Source organism: Syngnathoides biaculeatus, chromosome 2 (assembly GCF_019802595.1).
Source record: "Syngnathoides biaculeatus isolate LvHL_M chromosome 2, ASM1980259v1, whole genome shotgun sequence".
Lineage (NCBI taxonomy): Eukaryota > Metazoa > Chordata > Actinopteri > Syngnathiformes > Syngnathidae > Syngnathoides > Syngnathoides biaculeatus.
This window is the reverse complement of record NC_084641.1, coordinates 34,287,667-34,303,119: the sequence shown is the minus strand read 5'-3', so window position 1 is coordinate 34,303,119 and position 15,453 is coordinate 34,287,667. Positions and strand designations below refer to the sequence as shown.

The 15,453-nt window shown below is 41.7% G+C and overlaps 2 protein-coding genes across 7 annotated transcripts in view; one reads left to right on the top strand and one right to left on the bottom strand.

The window, feature by feature from the left end:
- The first annotated feature begins 2,083 nt into the window (after window positions 1-2,083).
- mmadhca (metabolism of cobalamin associated Da) lies at window positions 2,084-7,996 on the top strand. Of its 3 annotated transcripts, XM_061802310.1 has the most exons (10): window positions 2,084-2,113; window positions 2,962-3,034; window positions 3,241-3,291; window positions 3,461-3,541; window positions 3,833-3,901; window positions 4,174-4,388; window positions 6,169-6,274; window positions 6,377-6,492; window positions 6,896-6,982; window positions 7,413-7,996. In XM_061802310.1, the coding sequence occupies exons 1-10, from the start codon at window positions 2,093-2,095 to the stop codon at window positions 7,632-7,634; spliced, it is 1,041 nt and encodes a 346-aa protein (XP_061658294.1). In that variant the 5' UTR covers window positions 2,084-2,092; the 3' UTR covers window positions 7,635-7,996. The 3 variants fall into 3 exon arrangements, with proteins under 3 accessions (XP_061658294.1, XP_061658302.1, XP_061658312.1); XM_061802318.1 differs by lacking the exon at window positions 3,241-3,291; XM_061802328.1 differs by lacking the exons at window positions 2,084-2,113; window positions 2,962-3,034; window positions 3,241-3,291 and adding an exon at window positions 2,171-2,929.
- A 62-nt stretch (window positions 7,997-8,058) lies between these two features.
- LOC133491300 (uncharacterized) overlaps window positions 8,059-15,453 on the bottom strand; it is a 15,880-nt gene continuing 8,485 nt past the window's right edge. For 2 of the 4 annotated variants that reach the window (XM_061802295.1, XM_061802296.1), the window contains exons 3-6: window positions 10,084-10,209; window positions 9,479-9,588; window positions 9,249-9,395; window positions 8,059-9,004 (exon numbers count right to left, since the gene is read on the bottom strand). In XM_061802295.1, the coding sequence (XP_061658279.1) occupies window positions 8,059-9,004; window positions 9,249-9,395; window positions 9,479-9,588; window positions 10,084-10,137 (1,257 nt within the window). In that variant the 5' untranslated portion in view covers window positions 10,138-10,209. Of the gene's footprint in view, window positions 9,005-9,248; window positions 9,396-9,478; window positions 9,589-9,795; window positions 11,677-15,453 lie in introns of those variants that run through there. The other 2 variants (XM_061802298.1, XM_061802297.1) reach the window with 2 other exon arrangements.

The following is a 15,453-nucleotide window of genomic DNA, read 5'->3' as shown; positions in this document are numbered from 1 at the left end:
AGAGTGCTTTAACCTATCCCAGCTGTCATCGGGCAGGAGGCGGGAATCACCCTGAACTGGTTGCCAGAGACAGTCGCACTCACAAACACACTTCGGGTCAATTTAGAGTGTCCAATTAATCCATGTTTTTGGCTAATGCTCTACAGCTACGCCACTGTGCCGTCATAGAATGCATTGCGTTAAAAAAAATATTTCTGGCTGATGATTTTTCCATATATATATACATTTGTTACCAACTAGACCTCTATAATGTGGAAAATTACTGTTGTTGTAATTGTACTGAACTGCCTGGTTAGAAATAGCTGAATGACTTAGCATACTTAGCTAAAATAATACTTGCAATGAAAAGTGAGAGCTTTCAACGTCATCTGGAGTCCGGAATGCTCTTCAGCTGGATAACACACCACAGTGCTGATGTTCATGCAAGAAAGTCCTTCTCCCAAAGTCAATCACCCACAGCTTTCCTAGTTAAACAGCTGCTTAAACGTGCAATTAGAAACAACAAAGTTTTCTCGTGCTTGGCATCAAAATTACAATAGTGGGAGTGCGTGCATCTATTATAGTGGGTGTTGTTGACGGATGGAATCTGGAAAAGCTACCAACAATCAATCATTCAATCAAATCAAAAGCCTTGAATGTCATTCAACGAAATGATGAGCGCTTCGCCACAAGGTGCATACGTGAATAAAACAGAATAAAAATAGAAGAACATCTTGGGTAAAAATAACATAAAATACACGAAGGCAAAGTTATTGCAAAAATAAATAAATAAATTGCATAATATTACATTACAGTAAGTACAGTATTGTCATTTCAGTGGTTTGAGTTCAAGGAGTTGATGGCTCTGGGGAAAAAGCTGTCCTTGAATCTGGTTGTCCCTGTTTTGTGGGACCAGTAATGCCTGCCAGAGGGCAGCAGGTTAAACAGGTGATGACCAGCATGTGAAGAGTCAGCCACCGTGCCATGGGAATAATTTTTAACAGGGGAAGATATTTTGGAGGTGCCCTTTTTTTAAAAAAAAACATTGTCTTTGTCATTGAGAAAAAAGGAAATGACAAAATCAGTTGACAAATTACTCAATTATGATGCAATTTCCTAGTCCATGTCCTTTGATGAGGATGTTGGCCTCCCCAACAGGCCTCCTAAGGAAGCACATTGGTTAGCCAGGCTGCTACATACAGCACGCTGGTTTATCATGAGTATGTTCAGAAATTCACTCCAAGCTTGCACTGAAACTGAAACTCAGGGCGTTGTTGGAATGTGCCATTCAGTTATTCAGAGCGCACTCTCGCCGCTCTGGCTGAGGAAACAGAGCGGCTGTAGCATCGGTCAGGACGAGATGCTTACAGGCAGAACTGACACATTCAACATGGCGGACGCTCTGACGTATCCCTGGCAATGGCCAGTGCGGTCTAGATGAATAGAAAATGGACACAATCTGCTTGATAGCGGCACGGTGGTGCCACTGGTTCGAACGTTGGCTTTACAGTTCTGAGGACTAAGGTTTAAATCCCATCCCCGCCTGTGTAGAGTTTACATCTTTTCCCCGTGCCTGCATGGGTTTTCTATGAGCACTCCAGTTTTCTCCCACATCCCAAAAACGTGCATTAATTGTTGAGTGCTGACTATTGCCTGTCTCCGTGGATCTTTCCGACCTGTCAATCACTTGTACAATAATAGCCAATCAGATCGTCGCATTGTCTTAACCCCTGGCTTGACACGCCCCTCTCACCGTATTGTCCCACAAGCAATGCTGGTTGTTAGTAGTGTGTGCTTAGAAAAGTTAATGTTACGAAGAAAATGGTCCTCAGATGCACTTGGGAATTTCTGATGAAAGATATCCTGCGAGATTACAAGGGGCACGGTTGATTCCTTTTCCAAAGCCGAGTTGACGAAATGTCTCCGATGGATTAAGGCTCGAGAAAGACTGCACATACAACTCAATGTGGACAAACAGAAGGCTGTATGTTCGAAGGTAAGTGAGGGAGAAGTATCTTCTCTGAGTTTGATTTCATTATCAGTGCTTTATACTTTGCAGGAGAACAACTTTCACTTTGTTAGTGTATCACTGACCTGCTGAATGAAGTGTGCAATGTTTATGCCAAAGAGTCAGGTTAGTGATATCTGAATGTACGATGTCATGCAAGAGAAATGTCTATTTGCCTATTTCTAACACATCTGAACTTTTGAAGACATAGCACTGGGTTCGATTCCGAGCCGAGTCAAATGAATACACCCACACACTTATGAAGACTACAATGATATTACTCGTGATTTTTCCAGGTAAAAAGTACTCAGCCTGCTTTACATGCGCAGTACGATTCCGCTATTTAATCCTGTTGGATTTCAATATGAAGTTTGTGACGCGTCAAACTCATTTTGCATCGATCGCTAATGTTTCGCTATAACTCTGACATTGCGTCCTGCTCCGTCCAAAATCTTAATCCCGTGTGCATTATCCTTGCGTGAAATAGTTGAGACCTCTCTGTAGAACTCTCTTGGACGAGTCTGACGCATTTGGGAAAGAACATTCCCCAATATTATCTGGAATATGCGCGATAGAGAATCAACTTCAAACATGTCCTGTGCTATCGCCATTTTGAAAGCTTGTGGGACATGGCTAAGGGGGCGGAGCTTAAGATCACCATTGGAAAGGTCCATTGCTGGCAACCAGTTCAGGGTGTACCCAGCCTCCTGCCCGATGACAGTTGGGGTTGGTTCCATCACTCCCGCGACCCCCGTGAGAATAAGAAAAATGGATGGATGGATTCCACCATACCTCTCATTGCACTATGTTAAACGGTTAAAATGAAAACTGTGAATTAACTTTACTGTTTAAAACAAACGTGGGTGGGGGAATTGCTGAGTTAGGAGAGGGGCAATCAGGGCCAGCAAATGGAGAAGTTCTTTTGTTTGCTGCCATCTTGTGGTAAGTTTTGACATTTGCTGTCGCCCAAACAGCTCTTGCGCAGCTTGTCCGAAATCGCTTTCCGTAGTTATTTGGCGAAGGTCGACACGCATTTGCAACTACCAGGTAAAAACAGTTTTTAAAAGCTTTTTATTGTATCAATCAATTCAGTTATAGGCTTAAGTGTCGTACGTTGTTTAAAATTAATTTAAGTTCAGGAGTGCATTCTGTATTTTGGAATACGTAATTTACAATTAAAATGGGGTAAGTGTCAAAACAAAATCAGCTGATTCACTTTTTTTTCCTCTCCCCTAAATTGCCAACGCCATCAGCCGCTGACTGCCGATGTAGCAAAACTCTGTTAGGAAGTGAACGCTATCTTGGTAATGTTTTCATCAGTGCCATATGAAGTAGTGTACATACGTAACTGTCAAAAATTGCGTCAGCTCGTGAGTGTATGTCTGTGTGTGAGATAACAAGTCATAGCTAGCATGTACACTTAGCTACAACTTTCACTTTTGAGTGTCTCGTTATACATTCGTGTGTTTTCAGATAGGTTAAACGGTTTAAAAAAAAAAAAACCAACAATAGAGATCCGGCACCAGAATTCTACTCCCAGCGATGCCAAGCACAGTAAGTACCTCATTTGTAGCTTCCTGAAGACGTTTTGACTACAATCTGGTTAGCTAAAGTGTTACGCAAGGTGGTAGTATTTAGTCCTTGTTCCAATAATAAGAAAAATAATTTCGAAAAATACCTTGTAGTTAAGTCGTTAAATATACAGAATCACAATACAACTTAAACACTATCGTAGAGTTCATAATGACAATGAATCATGTATTGAATCGTCTGCAAAAATCCAGAACTGTTTTGTTTACTAATGTCAAGTGTCCTTTTTAAAATAATGGTTTTGTCACTTTGTAGGTGTTGTGTGGTGGAGGCCGGCTGGTCCGTTGTCAGACCCTTGGTCGGCAAATGTTAGTTGCTCTGAAGGTGGGCAGAGTTAGAACCTTTTCTGCTGCAAATCCAGATGAACTTTACATTTCTGTATCACATACAGATCAGGTACATTGACTAAATATTGTATTTTTTTTAGTTGATAATATAACTTCTAGAATGTGAAAAATGTTATACACAGTAAAACTGTTATGTGACTATAAAGTGCAAAAAGTAAAAATAGTTGGTTACATGTTTTTTTATTACTGATTTTGCTAATTAGCTGACCAAACAACAGGTAAAGGCTATAACTCAGGTGTCATCTGCAGGGCCTAGGACTGTGTGGCCCGATGAGAACATGGGACCGTTCGGACCTCAGGATCAAAGGTTCCAGTTACCAGGTAACGTTGGATTTGGCAGCCATCTGGACGGCGTGGAAGAAAAAAAATCTCCAGTCAACAGGACTGTGCCTGATGTACTAACGGCCCCGTGCAGTGCCGAGAGACAACAGTTCGTCCTAGCCCAGTTTGTCAATGAGTTTCAGGTAAGCTTGTGCATTGGGTCAACTTTGCCGTTGCTGATGTAAATAACAGTGTAAAAGCTTAAATTGTGACATTAACATTTACTGTATTTTACCAGAATTACCAAAATGTCTGTGCATCCTAAATAAGCCTTGAATTAGATTATCCGTCCATCCATTTTCCATAGCACTTATCCTCATTGCAGTCGAAGCTGATCTGGAACCTATCTCAGACAACCATAGGCAAGAAACGGGTTACTCCCTGGACTGGTTAACCTCTAATCGCAATAAATTATCCATCCATTCATCCATTTTCTGAGCTGCTTCTATTCGAAAGGGGAGTGCTGGAGCCTATCCCAGCTGTCTTCGAGCAAGAGTCAGTGTACACGCAGAACTGGTTGCCAGCCAATTGCAGGGCATATATAAACAACCATTTGCACTCACATTCACACCTTTGGGCAATTTAGAGTCTTCTTAACGCATTTTTGGGATGTGGGAAGAAACCGAAGTGCCTGGAGAAAACCCACACAGGCGATGGGGAGGACATCCAAACTCCACACAGGCGAGGCGTGCATTTGAACTCCAGTCCTCAGAACTGTGAGGCAGGCACTCGAACCAGTTGTCCACTGAGCCGCCCATAAATAAATTAGTTTTTCCCAAATTAAATTACCCTTTAAACATAGACTTCATTCTAAAGACTGCCATTCCAAGGTTTTCAGAGATAAAACAACTTTGTCATATTTTTTTGGGGAAAAAAGTGTGATTGTGATTCATTTGAAATTAGTATATTGCATTTTAACATATGGGAATGAGCAGGGCGACACAGTAGCGCAGCTATAGAGCGTTGGCCTCACAGTTCTGAGGACCGAGGTTCAAATTCCGGCCCCACCTGTGTGGAGTTTGCATGTTCACCCCGTGCCTGGGTAGGTTTTCTCCGGGCACCCCGGTTTCCTCCCACATCCCAAAAAGATGCATTAGTTTGAGACTCAAAATTGCCCCTAGGTGTGATTGTTGAGTGTGACTGTTGTCTGTCTTAATGTGTCCTGTGATTGGCTGGCAACCAGTTAAGGGTGTACCCTGCCTCCTGCCGATAAAAGCTGGGATAGCCTCCAGCACTCCTGAAACCCTTGTAAGGATAAGCGGCTCTGAAAATGGATGGATGGTTGGATGGATGTAATGAGCAGAAGCACCAGAAAGCATTTATTTGTACAGGTAAAAGTTTTAAAAATCTAGTATTTGTAAAATATTGCAAACATTTTTTTTAAACCTTCACAAGTGATCTAAAGTAATTAGCTCTATATGACCCAGTCCTCCTATTAGATATACAATAAACCCTCAGGTATTTGCGGAGGGTGATTAGAGGTTGATTAAGTTAAAATCTTGACCAAGGAAGCACATTGAACAAATTGCATTATTTTTACTTTAAATAAATAGGTCATCAAAGCATTACTTTACCCTTACTCATCACATTTTAAGTAAATTAATGACATACATTTAAGTTTACATACATTTGGCATTCACCTGTTTATGAATTTTTGGAGGGAGGGGAACCTATCTTGTGGTATTTCATTGAAAAACTCACCCATATATTGATTTTGCGCTCAGGTTTAAAATAGAATGATGGAATTTCTTTGTTGCATCTGTTAGCAACTTGGTGCCAAGGAGCTGTTGAAGAGCGATGAGGATTTTAATATAAACAAAAGTAGCCTTTCGCTACTATTTTGTGGCAACTATCGGCAATTCAATTAAATGTTTCTTCCGAACAACATTTGCATATAAACAGTTTGTTTCTACTACTCATCAGGGAAAACTGGGCCCCATATCCAAACGAGTTCACAAAGCTGAGCAATACTTTAATCAAACATACACTGATTGCTCCATAAGTTCCTGTCCTGAGCTGTTAAGGAAAGGTGAGTGCTGTTTTTACTGATTTTTATACAAAAGGTTCAGCTGTAAACATTCAGTTACAGTCCTAATGTGTGGAGCTAACTCGAGAATATCTCTGTTGTCAGATTTGGAGCTCTTGTTCCCGACAGTGCCCAACACTTCCATCACAGTTGTGACGGTCTCGCCGAGAAGCGGACGCTGCAAGGAGGCAGACCCGGACAGAGAGCAGCTACTAAGCCAAGTGAGTTAAGTGTCAAGTAGAACCGCTAAAGTTGAATCAACTTCATGAGGGTTGTGTGTCATCTGGTGCCTGACCCATCTGACTTTGAGCAAACGGCATTGTACACTCAGCATTAGTTGTCAGGCACTCACCAGGTACATATGGACAACCATTCACATTCACAACAATGGACAGTTTAGTCCTTAATGTGTGGATACATGCATATTTTAAGGATGTTGGGAGGAAGCCCAACAGGCCATCATCGCCATTTCCATCTATCTAACATCTATGATTGTGAATTTCACCCTGGAACAAATAGATTGGTGTCTTGGAACAAATTGTGTTCAATCTTAGAGGCTCCACTGTAGTGTGCACTTGATGTACTGTATGAGGAGGCTCTTAGTGCTCTTCGTCCTCATTGCAGTTTGTGAGTGGTGCAAAGGAGATGTGTTTCGCTCTGTGGACTGCAGGCTACTGGGCTGACTTTATCGATCCGACAACGGGAGAAGCTGTAAGTTATTTAATTGCATTGATTTATGTAACTCTAAAAAACATTTCATCAGCTACCAAATTTTGCAAAATTTAAATTAAAAAAAGTTTTGAGAAGTGAGAAGAGCAAATGATCAATATGGTACTGTGCTATTTCATACTACTGCAAAATGTACTTACATTAGATGTTAAATATCTTTTTCAAGACAGAATTGTTAGTTATCGTGTTGCATTTCATTAGTTTGTGTACCCTTTGAGGTAGTGTTCGATAAAATAATGGCTGAAGAGTGTATTGAGTATTTTGAGCCCAAAATGATGTTCTTACCTAATTGTTGTTCACATTGAATTGACAGCTGCATAGTACCATCAGGGATTAATTTCTCAAACATTTTGTTTTTATTTGAGCTTATGTGGTCATAGATATCTTGGTGTTTTTTTTTTTTCCCCAACAGTTCTTTGCGTCCCCGCTTAGTTCGAGTACAGAACAAACAGGGGAGCAGCCACGGCATTCTGGCTTCTGTATCGAGACGTCGGGCTCCTGCACGGTTATCCGACATATTCTGAGAGGAACGCCTCTGTTTGTGGGGACGGTTTTCACCAACGCACCGACCCATAGCGGTGTCATCACGAGACTGCAAGGACTCTCACATGAATTGGATGACGAGGTTGAATAGTTTTCATGGTGCTCCAACCCAATCCAATGTTGGGGAAAGGCCTTGCCCTAAATCGCGAGTGTGGTTTTTATTTGTCTTTGTAAACTGAGCGTACCACACTGCACCCGAACACGTGGACAAGACGTACCAATGTGCTGGCCCTGGAACCACCTTGCACTGCATCCTCCCACCTGCACTGTGGCTGCTTGCTTGCCTGGTTTGAGGAGTCATCATCAGGGGATTTTAGCAGGCAGGCTGTCACTTCTCGAGGTTAGATTCAGCTCTAATTGTGACCAGTTTTCAAAATGTGATCTCACAAAGTATTCATGGATCTAGTTGCTGAACCAATAAAGTGACCTCTCCATGGGCTGGACTGATAAACATTCCTGGAATTTTGTTCTCTCACAGGATGCACGATTTATAATTCTTCAGTCTTGCTCCTATGTCAGAGTTTCTTGGTGTTGGTAGAATCCCGCAGCCTCATCCGTCCATGCCCACAGGCCATAGAGACTTTTGCAGTCCTTTTCTTAAAAAAAGCCCTCACTTTAGTAAAAAAGTTCCTCTTTTTTGGTCCTTGGAGATGTTTTTTTAAAGCCCGAGCAAGAGCTTCTACAAATGCAAGCTGACAGCATGCCATTGATAAATACAAACGCTCCTTTGATCCAAATTCCTGACAGAGGTCCTTGTAGACTTCAATGTGGAAGTCGCCTATGTTCTGTGGATGGTTTGGACGTGTTTCTACCACAGTGCTCTTTAGCTGTGCGAGCATCCAGTCAATGTCCATTTCCAGCACTGACTTGGCATTAGAATGGGCAATATGGTCCATCAGCTTCCATAGGAAGACAGTACAAAATATGTTTTCTTTCTTTGTCCACGTTTCTGCTGGTGGGTGAAGACAAATGTTTCCAGTCTTTGTGGGAGCCACAGCAGGACTATGCGCGTGCAGGTGACTTTCTTCCTGCTCATTGTACGTTTGTACAGGAGTGGGAAGGGGAGCCACCAAGACGTCTGTTGTGTCTTCCGATGAATCGCTGTAAGCACAGACTTCTTCGCATTCAAAGCCACTCGCTAGCCTCATGTTTTCCAGGCAGGCCCGGAGTACTGAGATTGACTGCAAAGCTATTTCGCCTATTTCAGACACCTGATGAGGCACGTCCAGGTGTGGCACAGAGTCAAGCTGTGAGGAGATTTCAGAAAGTGCGTTGTTTACAGTCTTGGACACCTTTGCTGCGACCAACTCCAGCAGGTGATCACCACATGGACACTTGGCATCCCCAGCGTTTATTGTGTTTTTGAGAGCCAGCAGCAGCGAGTCCCAAATGCATGCATGAATATCATCTTCAGTCACAGAGGAGAGGTTGAGCGCCCATTGCAGCGAGTCATAATCATCCCTACAAAGGAATGAAAACAATGTACAGATTTCAGGGCATCTCTTCACATGCATTTTTACTGTCTGGATATGAGTGAAGGTCAGGGGTCTCAAACTCAATTTACCTTGGGGCCACACACAATACTGTAAAAGTGCCATTCATGTAAAACTCAAGGGCCGCACTAATCTTAAACGTTCATATTAAGGTGGGGGCCCGTGGGCTGCCAGTTTGAGACCCCTGTGTAGGGTGGAGGTATTGGACTCACATAGGGATTTGGGCATGCTCTTCCACCTGAGGCAACACAACACTCAGCACTTCTTGAGAAATTTTATACAGGATGGTTTGCCACATTTTAAACAGCATGATAAAAGCATTAAAATCAAAATGGCCATACTCTATTAAGTCCCACATCCTGCAGAGAAGAATTCGCAGCTGTTAGCTCACAGTGACAGCGTTCCTCTCGGTTGAATGAGGTTTCTGTTTTGTGTTACTTACTCTGTTGTTAAGCCATCGATGTATAACTGTAGTTCGCTTTTGAAGAATTCCGTTTCAAGGAGGGGCATGTTGAAGTTGCTGCACCGCATGTATTTTGGTTCAATTGGAGACTAACAACAAGAGAAACATGGATGACAAACACAAAACTAGACTCACAAACACTCCTAACATGTCTTGACAAAATTATTAATGCTGTGCATATAGATTAATCCTTGTTAAGAGCTAGAGAGGAAAAAAAAAAACACTCAACTACAGGTTTGTTTTTGGCATAGCTTTCAGTGGTGTAAAATTACTAACATACACTATCACACTAATACCTAAAGGCAGACATGTTACTTGTGTACCTCCATCCCGTTCCACTGCACGTGCAAAATGTTCCGCTACCTGCAGATTACGTAACAGACACGAGCCCACGTTTGTCGTGCTTTAAATGTAATCATGAAAAAAATCCATTCTCTACGGCAAACCTGCATGTTTTAGCATAACTTGAAATTTTAATAACAAATATAATCGGGGAAAAGAAACGTCTGTATTATGTGGTTTCACGTGCATGTGTGTGTTGTGGGGTGGGGGTGGGGCGATTTACAACAAAATAATTTACTTACATCATTTACATCATCAGTGGGGTGAGTAGAGAGAAGCGTCTGCTCGTTATTCATGTTTCAGTTTTCAGTGGAATGTGAAGAAGCAAAATGCCTCCGGGCTGCTCGTGGGCCCTTTCAAGGTGAAATCTTTTGAAAACAAAATCAAACAAACAAGAAAACTTCATCGCCTCTCGTCAAGTGAAGAAAGCAAATTGTGTGGTACATCTCTGTCATTTGACGCATTCCACCTTGACTATGGACGTGTTGCGTCTGAACACGACACGTTTGTCACGTGACGTCACCCACCACTTCATTTCCACGAAGCGGTGAACTGCAGCACTACAGTAGAGTCATCGCTGATTCAATACTGAAGTGCTGCTATGTTCAAGAACCTAAATGTGCAGTTGCACCAGCGCAGGCTGCTCTGCCTCGACTTCATTCCACGTCAGCGATGTATTATGTACGTATTACAGTATTTATTTAACCGCCTGCTGGGGAGCGTTAGAATATGTAGGTTCGAATCTCAGTTGTTGACCTCAACTTTGTTGCCCTCACTCTTTGCAAAAACATGTCTGTTGGATTAAGGCAACCCAACAATTTAGAGTGGGGGAGTGAAAACTGAAGAAAAAAAAAACTTTATTCTTTACTTTTATGAGAGATGGTCAGGACATTGCAAAATAAAGACAAAGCTGTTGAGAACCAAAAACAGCTTTGTCTTTATATATATATATATATATATATATATATAAAAGTGAGCCGCAATCGCTCCCCGCCTCCCGGGATGAATATTACATGACATTGTACGTTTTTATACAGTATCAAATTTTTTTTTATAATAATACAGTTCCTGATTTAGTCACTAGGAAGCGCACTCTTTTGGTCACAGTAGAAAACATGTCACACACTACACTGCCATAGAACTAAGTAGATAGCAGAAACACGGCTTCTGGGTCTGTATTTGGGTTTTTGTTTTAGCCTTGGAATTGTGGAACTGTTATCAGTTGTAATGCACAATGCACTCAAATAAATGTTTAACTTTGGCATAGTGTTGAAACTGCACATACTTTTCTCAGTCTGTTTCATAATATATTTAGTAAAATGACAAATATGAAGATTTTTGCAATGTATTTGTTCTTTTTTGCTCTAAAACAAATGGGGAAAACTCTGCTTTATTGTTACTTCCATGTAATTATGGTATTAGTTCGGTGGTATGGCCCCCCTTGAGATCAGATCAGGCCTTATGCAGCCCCCAGACCAAAATGAGTTTGACACCTCTGTTATATCTCATTCTAAGATTACAACTCGATTTTTAATGTGCAACGTGTTGCATGAAGACTGTTCTGTTATTTTTTTTTCTGGTCTGCAATGTACTTGTTCCTAAGTTTAATACTAAATGATACTTTATCTTGAATGGGCTCTTTGCTCATAAAACATTCAAAAGTAACCGAAACAATGGGGGGCATGAAAAAAAAGATGTCATTTGACATTACTGTTTTTTTAAAATATTTTGTTTGTCATTTTTATTGTTTTTTTTATCCTGTTTTGAAATATTTTATCTCTTTGTTTTCAAATGCCTCTAATCATGTAAAGCACATTGAGTGACCTCATGTTTGAAGTGCGCTATACAAATAAATTTGCTTTGCTTTGCTTACTGTTAGTTTCTGATATTTTTATAATCTAATTGCGCCACACAAATTGTTTTTATTTGCCTTTTTATTATATTTTGCTGAAGTTAAAGGGTCACTGACATCTAAAACATAACATTTTGTACATTTTTAACCAGAAACAATCATCCGGAATGGACTCATTTGTTTTTTCACACCAAGTCAGAATGTTAGCGCATATAATTTTTTTCATCTCCTGCCAGGAAAAGTCTCTCTAGGATTTTGTGTTCAGGAAGTGACATTTTTTACAGCAAGTTCGAGTGTTTACATTGGTTTATACCTATTTTACCGGTGAGAAATTACCATTTTTTTAAAGCATGTTAGCCAAAATGCCGGCTCATTGTATTGCTGGATTTTGTTCGAACACTCGGGAGGATGGATTCACTCTTCACACTTTTCCAAGATAGCCGATTCGTCGTGAAAAATGAATTGCACAGGTGCAAAGGACGAGGGCTTTGTGGGTTCTAAATGACAGGTAGGTGTGTATAGAGCTATTAAAAAAATAATAGCTCTGGGGGACAAATTTGTCTCACAGTTTATAGCATATATTACGTGTGAATTTAGAATAAATCCCCTTGATCAAACCGGCAACATATAACAAAGCACTTGTATTGCCTTTAAGACAATTCAATCACAAACAATACAATACAACAGAACACAATCACAAAGTAGAAGTACAAAGACAGTTTAGCCGCGTGTAACACGAGCTAACTAGACATAGAGCAGGGGTGTCCAAACTTTTTGCAAAGAGGGCCAGATTTGGTAAGGTGAAAATGTGTGGGGGCCGACTATTTAGCCTGACATTCTTTGAACCATTAACATTAAATACAAATCAACTTTTTGGGATTTTTTTTTATTTAATTACAAATGGCATACTTTTACTTTTACATTTTTTTTTACATTTAGGTTTTTACCGAAATCACAAACCACAAAAAATTAAGAAAACTATAAAGGATATCTAAGTTCATGTGAAACATTACATATTATTCACTATTATATGCTCACTGTAGGAAAAGTGCTGAAAACAAAACAATGATCACTGCATATTCAAACTGTGATTTTGACCATCACAAAAAAATTAATTAACTGAGATTTAAGAATTTATTCAACTCAGAGGACTTGTGAAGGGTGATACTGGGATCTTGACTGCAGTAATGTAGTCCATGTCTGGCTCAAGAGCAGTGGTTTTGATGCGCAAGACGTCACGCAGGTGAGAGTCACTCAGTCTCGTCCTCATGCGGCTCTTGTTAATGTTCATAACGGAGAATGTCTTCTCGCACATGTATGTGGAGCCAAACAAGCTCAGCATTTTCTTAGCAAATGTCCGAATTGCTTGGAACCTGCCTTCATCCAGCTGGCGGTAGAAGTTGACAAGAGGGAGCTGTTGGTGCCGACTGCGATGCTCGGCGTCACACTGCAGCTCAATGAGCTCCAGTTGCAGGTGGTCTGGAGCGTCATCAGGGTCCACGGAGAAAGGAGAGGAAAAAAGCGTGATCTCCTTTTCAATAGCTGCAAAGTCCCGAAAGCGCTGCTGAAACTCCTCAACCAGAGATGAGATGTCTGCTGCATACTTTGTCATTTGCGCACTGATATTGATCTGTGGGAAACTGGTCACAATTTCCTGCAGCGACGGGAAATGTGCGGTATTGGGCTGCGCCTGTGACAGGTGTCTTTGGAAAAGTAGCAGCTTGGTCCGAAAGGCTTTGATGTGTGAATACAGTTGGCTTACCACTGCATTTTGCCCTTGAAGGCTTGTGTTCAGCGCATTCAGATGTCGCGTTATGTCAACTAAAAATCCCAAATCAGCCAGCCAAACAGGATCATTTAATTGTGGCATGGGTTGTCCCTTTTTAGTCAAGAATTGTCCAATTTCCTCCCTGAGAGAGAAGAAGCGCTGCTGCGCAGACCCCCGACTGAGCCACCTTACGTCGGTGTGATACAAAACATCTCCGTATTCAGCCTGGATGTCGAGAAGAAACTGTTGAAACTGGCGGTGGCACAGCGCTTTGGAGCGAATATAATTAATAGTCTTTATCACCGGTTTCATAACATTATCATATTTCATATATTTGGCACAGAGAACTTCTTGATGAATAATACAGTGGAGTTTAATAGCGCTGCCTCCTTCTTCGCTGACTTTGTTACAGACAAGGCTTGATAATCCACTCCGCTCGCCAGCCATGGCAGGTGCGCCGTCCGTAATAATCCCGGTGACTTTATTCCACTGTAGTTTCATGTCATCTACGGTGGAACAAACAGAAACAAATAAATCCGTTCCTCTTGTTTGGCCCTTCAGACTCTGGAGGGCCAGAAGCTCTTCACTCACGTTCATGTCATTGTCCACTCCTCTTAAAAAGATCAGTAACTGAGCGGTGTCGGACCCATCCGTGCTTTCATCGCACGCTAACGAGAAAAAGTCAAACTCAGTTCCTTTTGCCTCTAACTGTCTCTTAATATCTAATGAAACGTCTTCAATTCTCCGTACCACAGTATTACGAGCCAGGCAAATATTGGCAAACTCTTGCTTCTTCGCGGGACAAATTTTCTCAACCATTTTCATTACACAGTCTTTAATAAATTCACCCTCAGTGAAAGGTTTGCAGTGCTTTGCAATCAGCGTTGCCACTTCGTAGCTTGCCTTTGTGGCATTTTCATTTGACTCACGGACTCTTGTGAAAAAGCTTTGCTGTGCCGTTAAAACAGCTTCCAGTTGCTTCACTTTTTCACCGCGTTTGTTCCCAGTTAGCTTGTCGTAGCTAGCATGTTTCGTCTGGTAGTGCCTCTTGATGTTGAATTCCTTGAAAACAGCCACAGTCTCTTGGCAAATTAGGCAGACACAGTTGTTTCGGATTTCAGTGAAAAAATACTCAAATTTCCACTTGCCCTGGAAGCGGCGGCCCTCGCGGTCAACTTTCCTTTTTTTGTTTACAGACGCCATGTTAGAAATGGGCTGGGCTGAAACGATCGCGCAAGGTCAAGGGTCACGGCGGCCAGAGTGCGGCCACAGGGCTACTGCCATCTTCTGGTGAAATGAAAAATATGAAAAATAGCTTTTTGTACACATGTATTTTATACTGTGGTCAACAGTGCTGGCGGGCCGTATATTATTGATTTCATGATAGAGGCCGCGGGCCGGTAAAAATTTGTCCACGGGCCGCAATTGGCCCGGGGGCCGGACTTTGGACATGTCTGACATAGAGTCACCAAACTCGAAAAACTTAACGTAATGAAAAGCTCCAGCCATGTCCGACGACGTAATCCTTCTCTCAGAATGTAACAAGCAATCTCTGTCATAATAACTTGCGTTACCTTACGTACGTTAGTCAGGGGTGCTAAATGTGTCGATGTGCGTGGGCCGGCGTTGTTGTCGCTCGCCAGCGTTAGCCCCAACGCAGAGGTGGATTGGGCAGGGAGGTGGTTTGGCCACATGCGCGGAGTTTGCACTTCATTTTCAATATCATTAAGCGGACCCAAAAATGTCTGCTTCTCCTCTAGGGCGTAGTGGAAGTGTCCTGTCTCCAGAGGCACCAGACCTCAGCTGAGTTGAAACTGATTGCTAAGCTCTGGCCAAGTTCAAGTGTGCCATATGGCCCATGACCAAAATGACTTCTTTTTTTTTTAAACAGAATATAGAGTGTCATCTTCAGTTTACACAAAACGTCATTTGAGTGTATACATGTCAACATAAAATTCTTTCATTTCTCCAACATTAGATCCCAACATATTC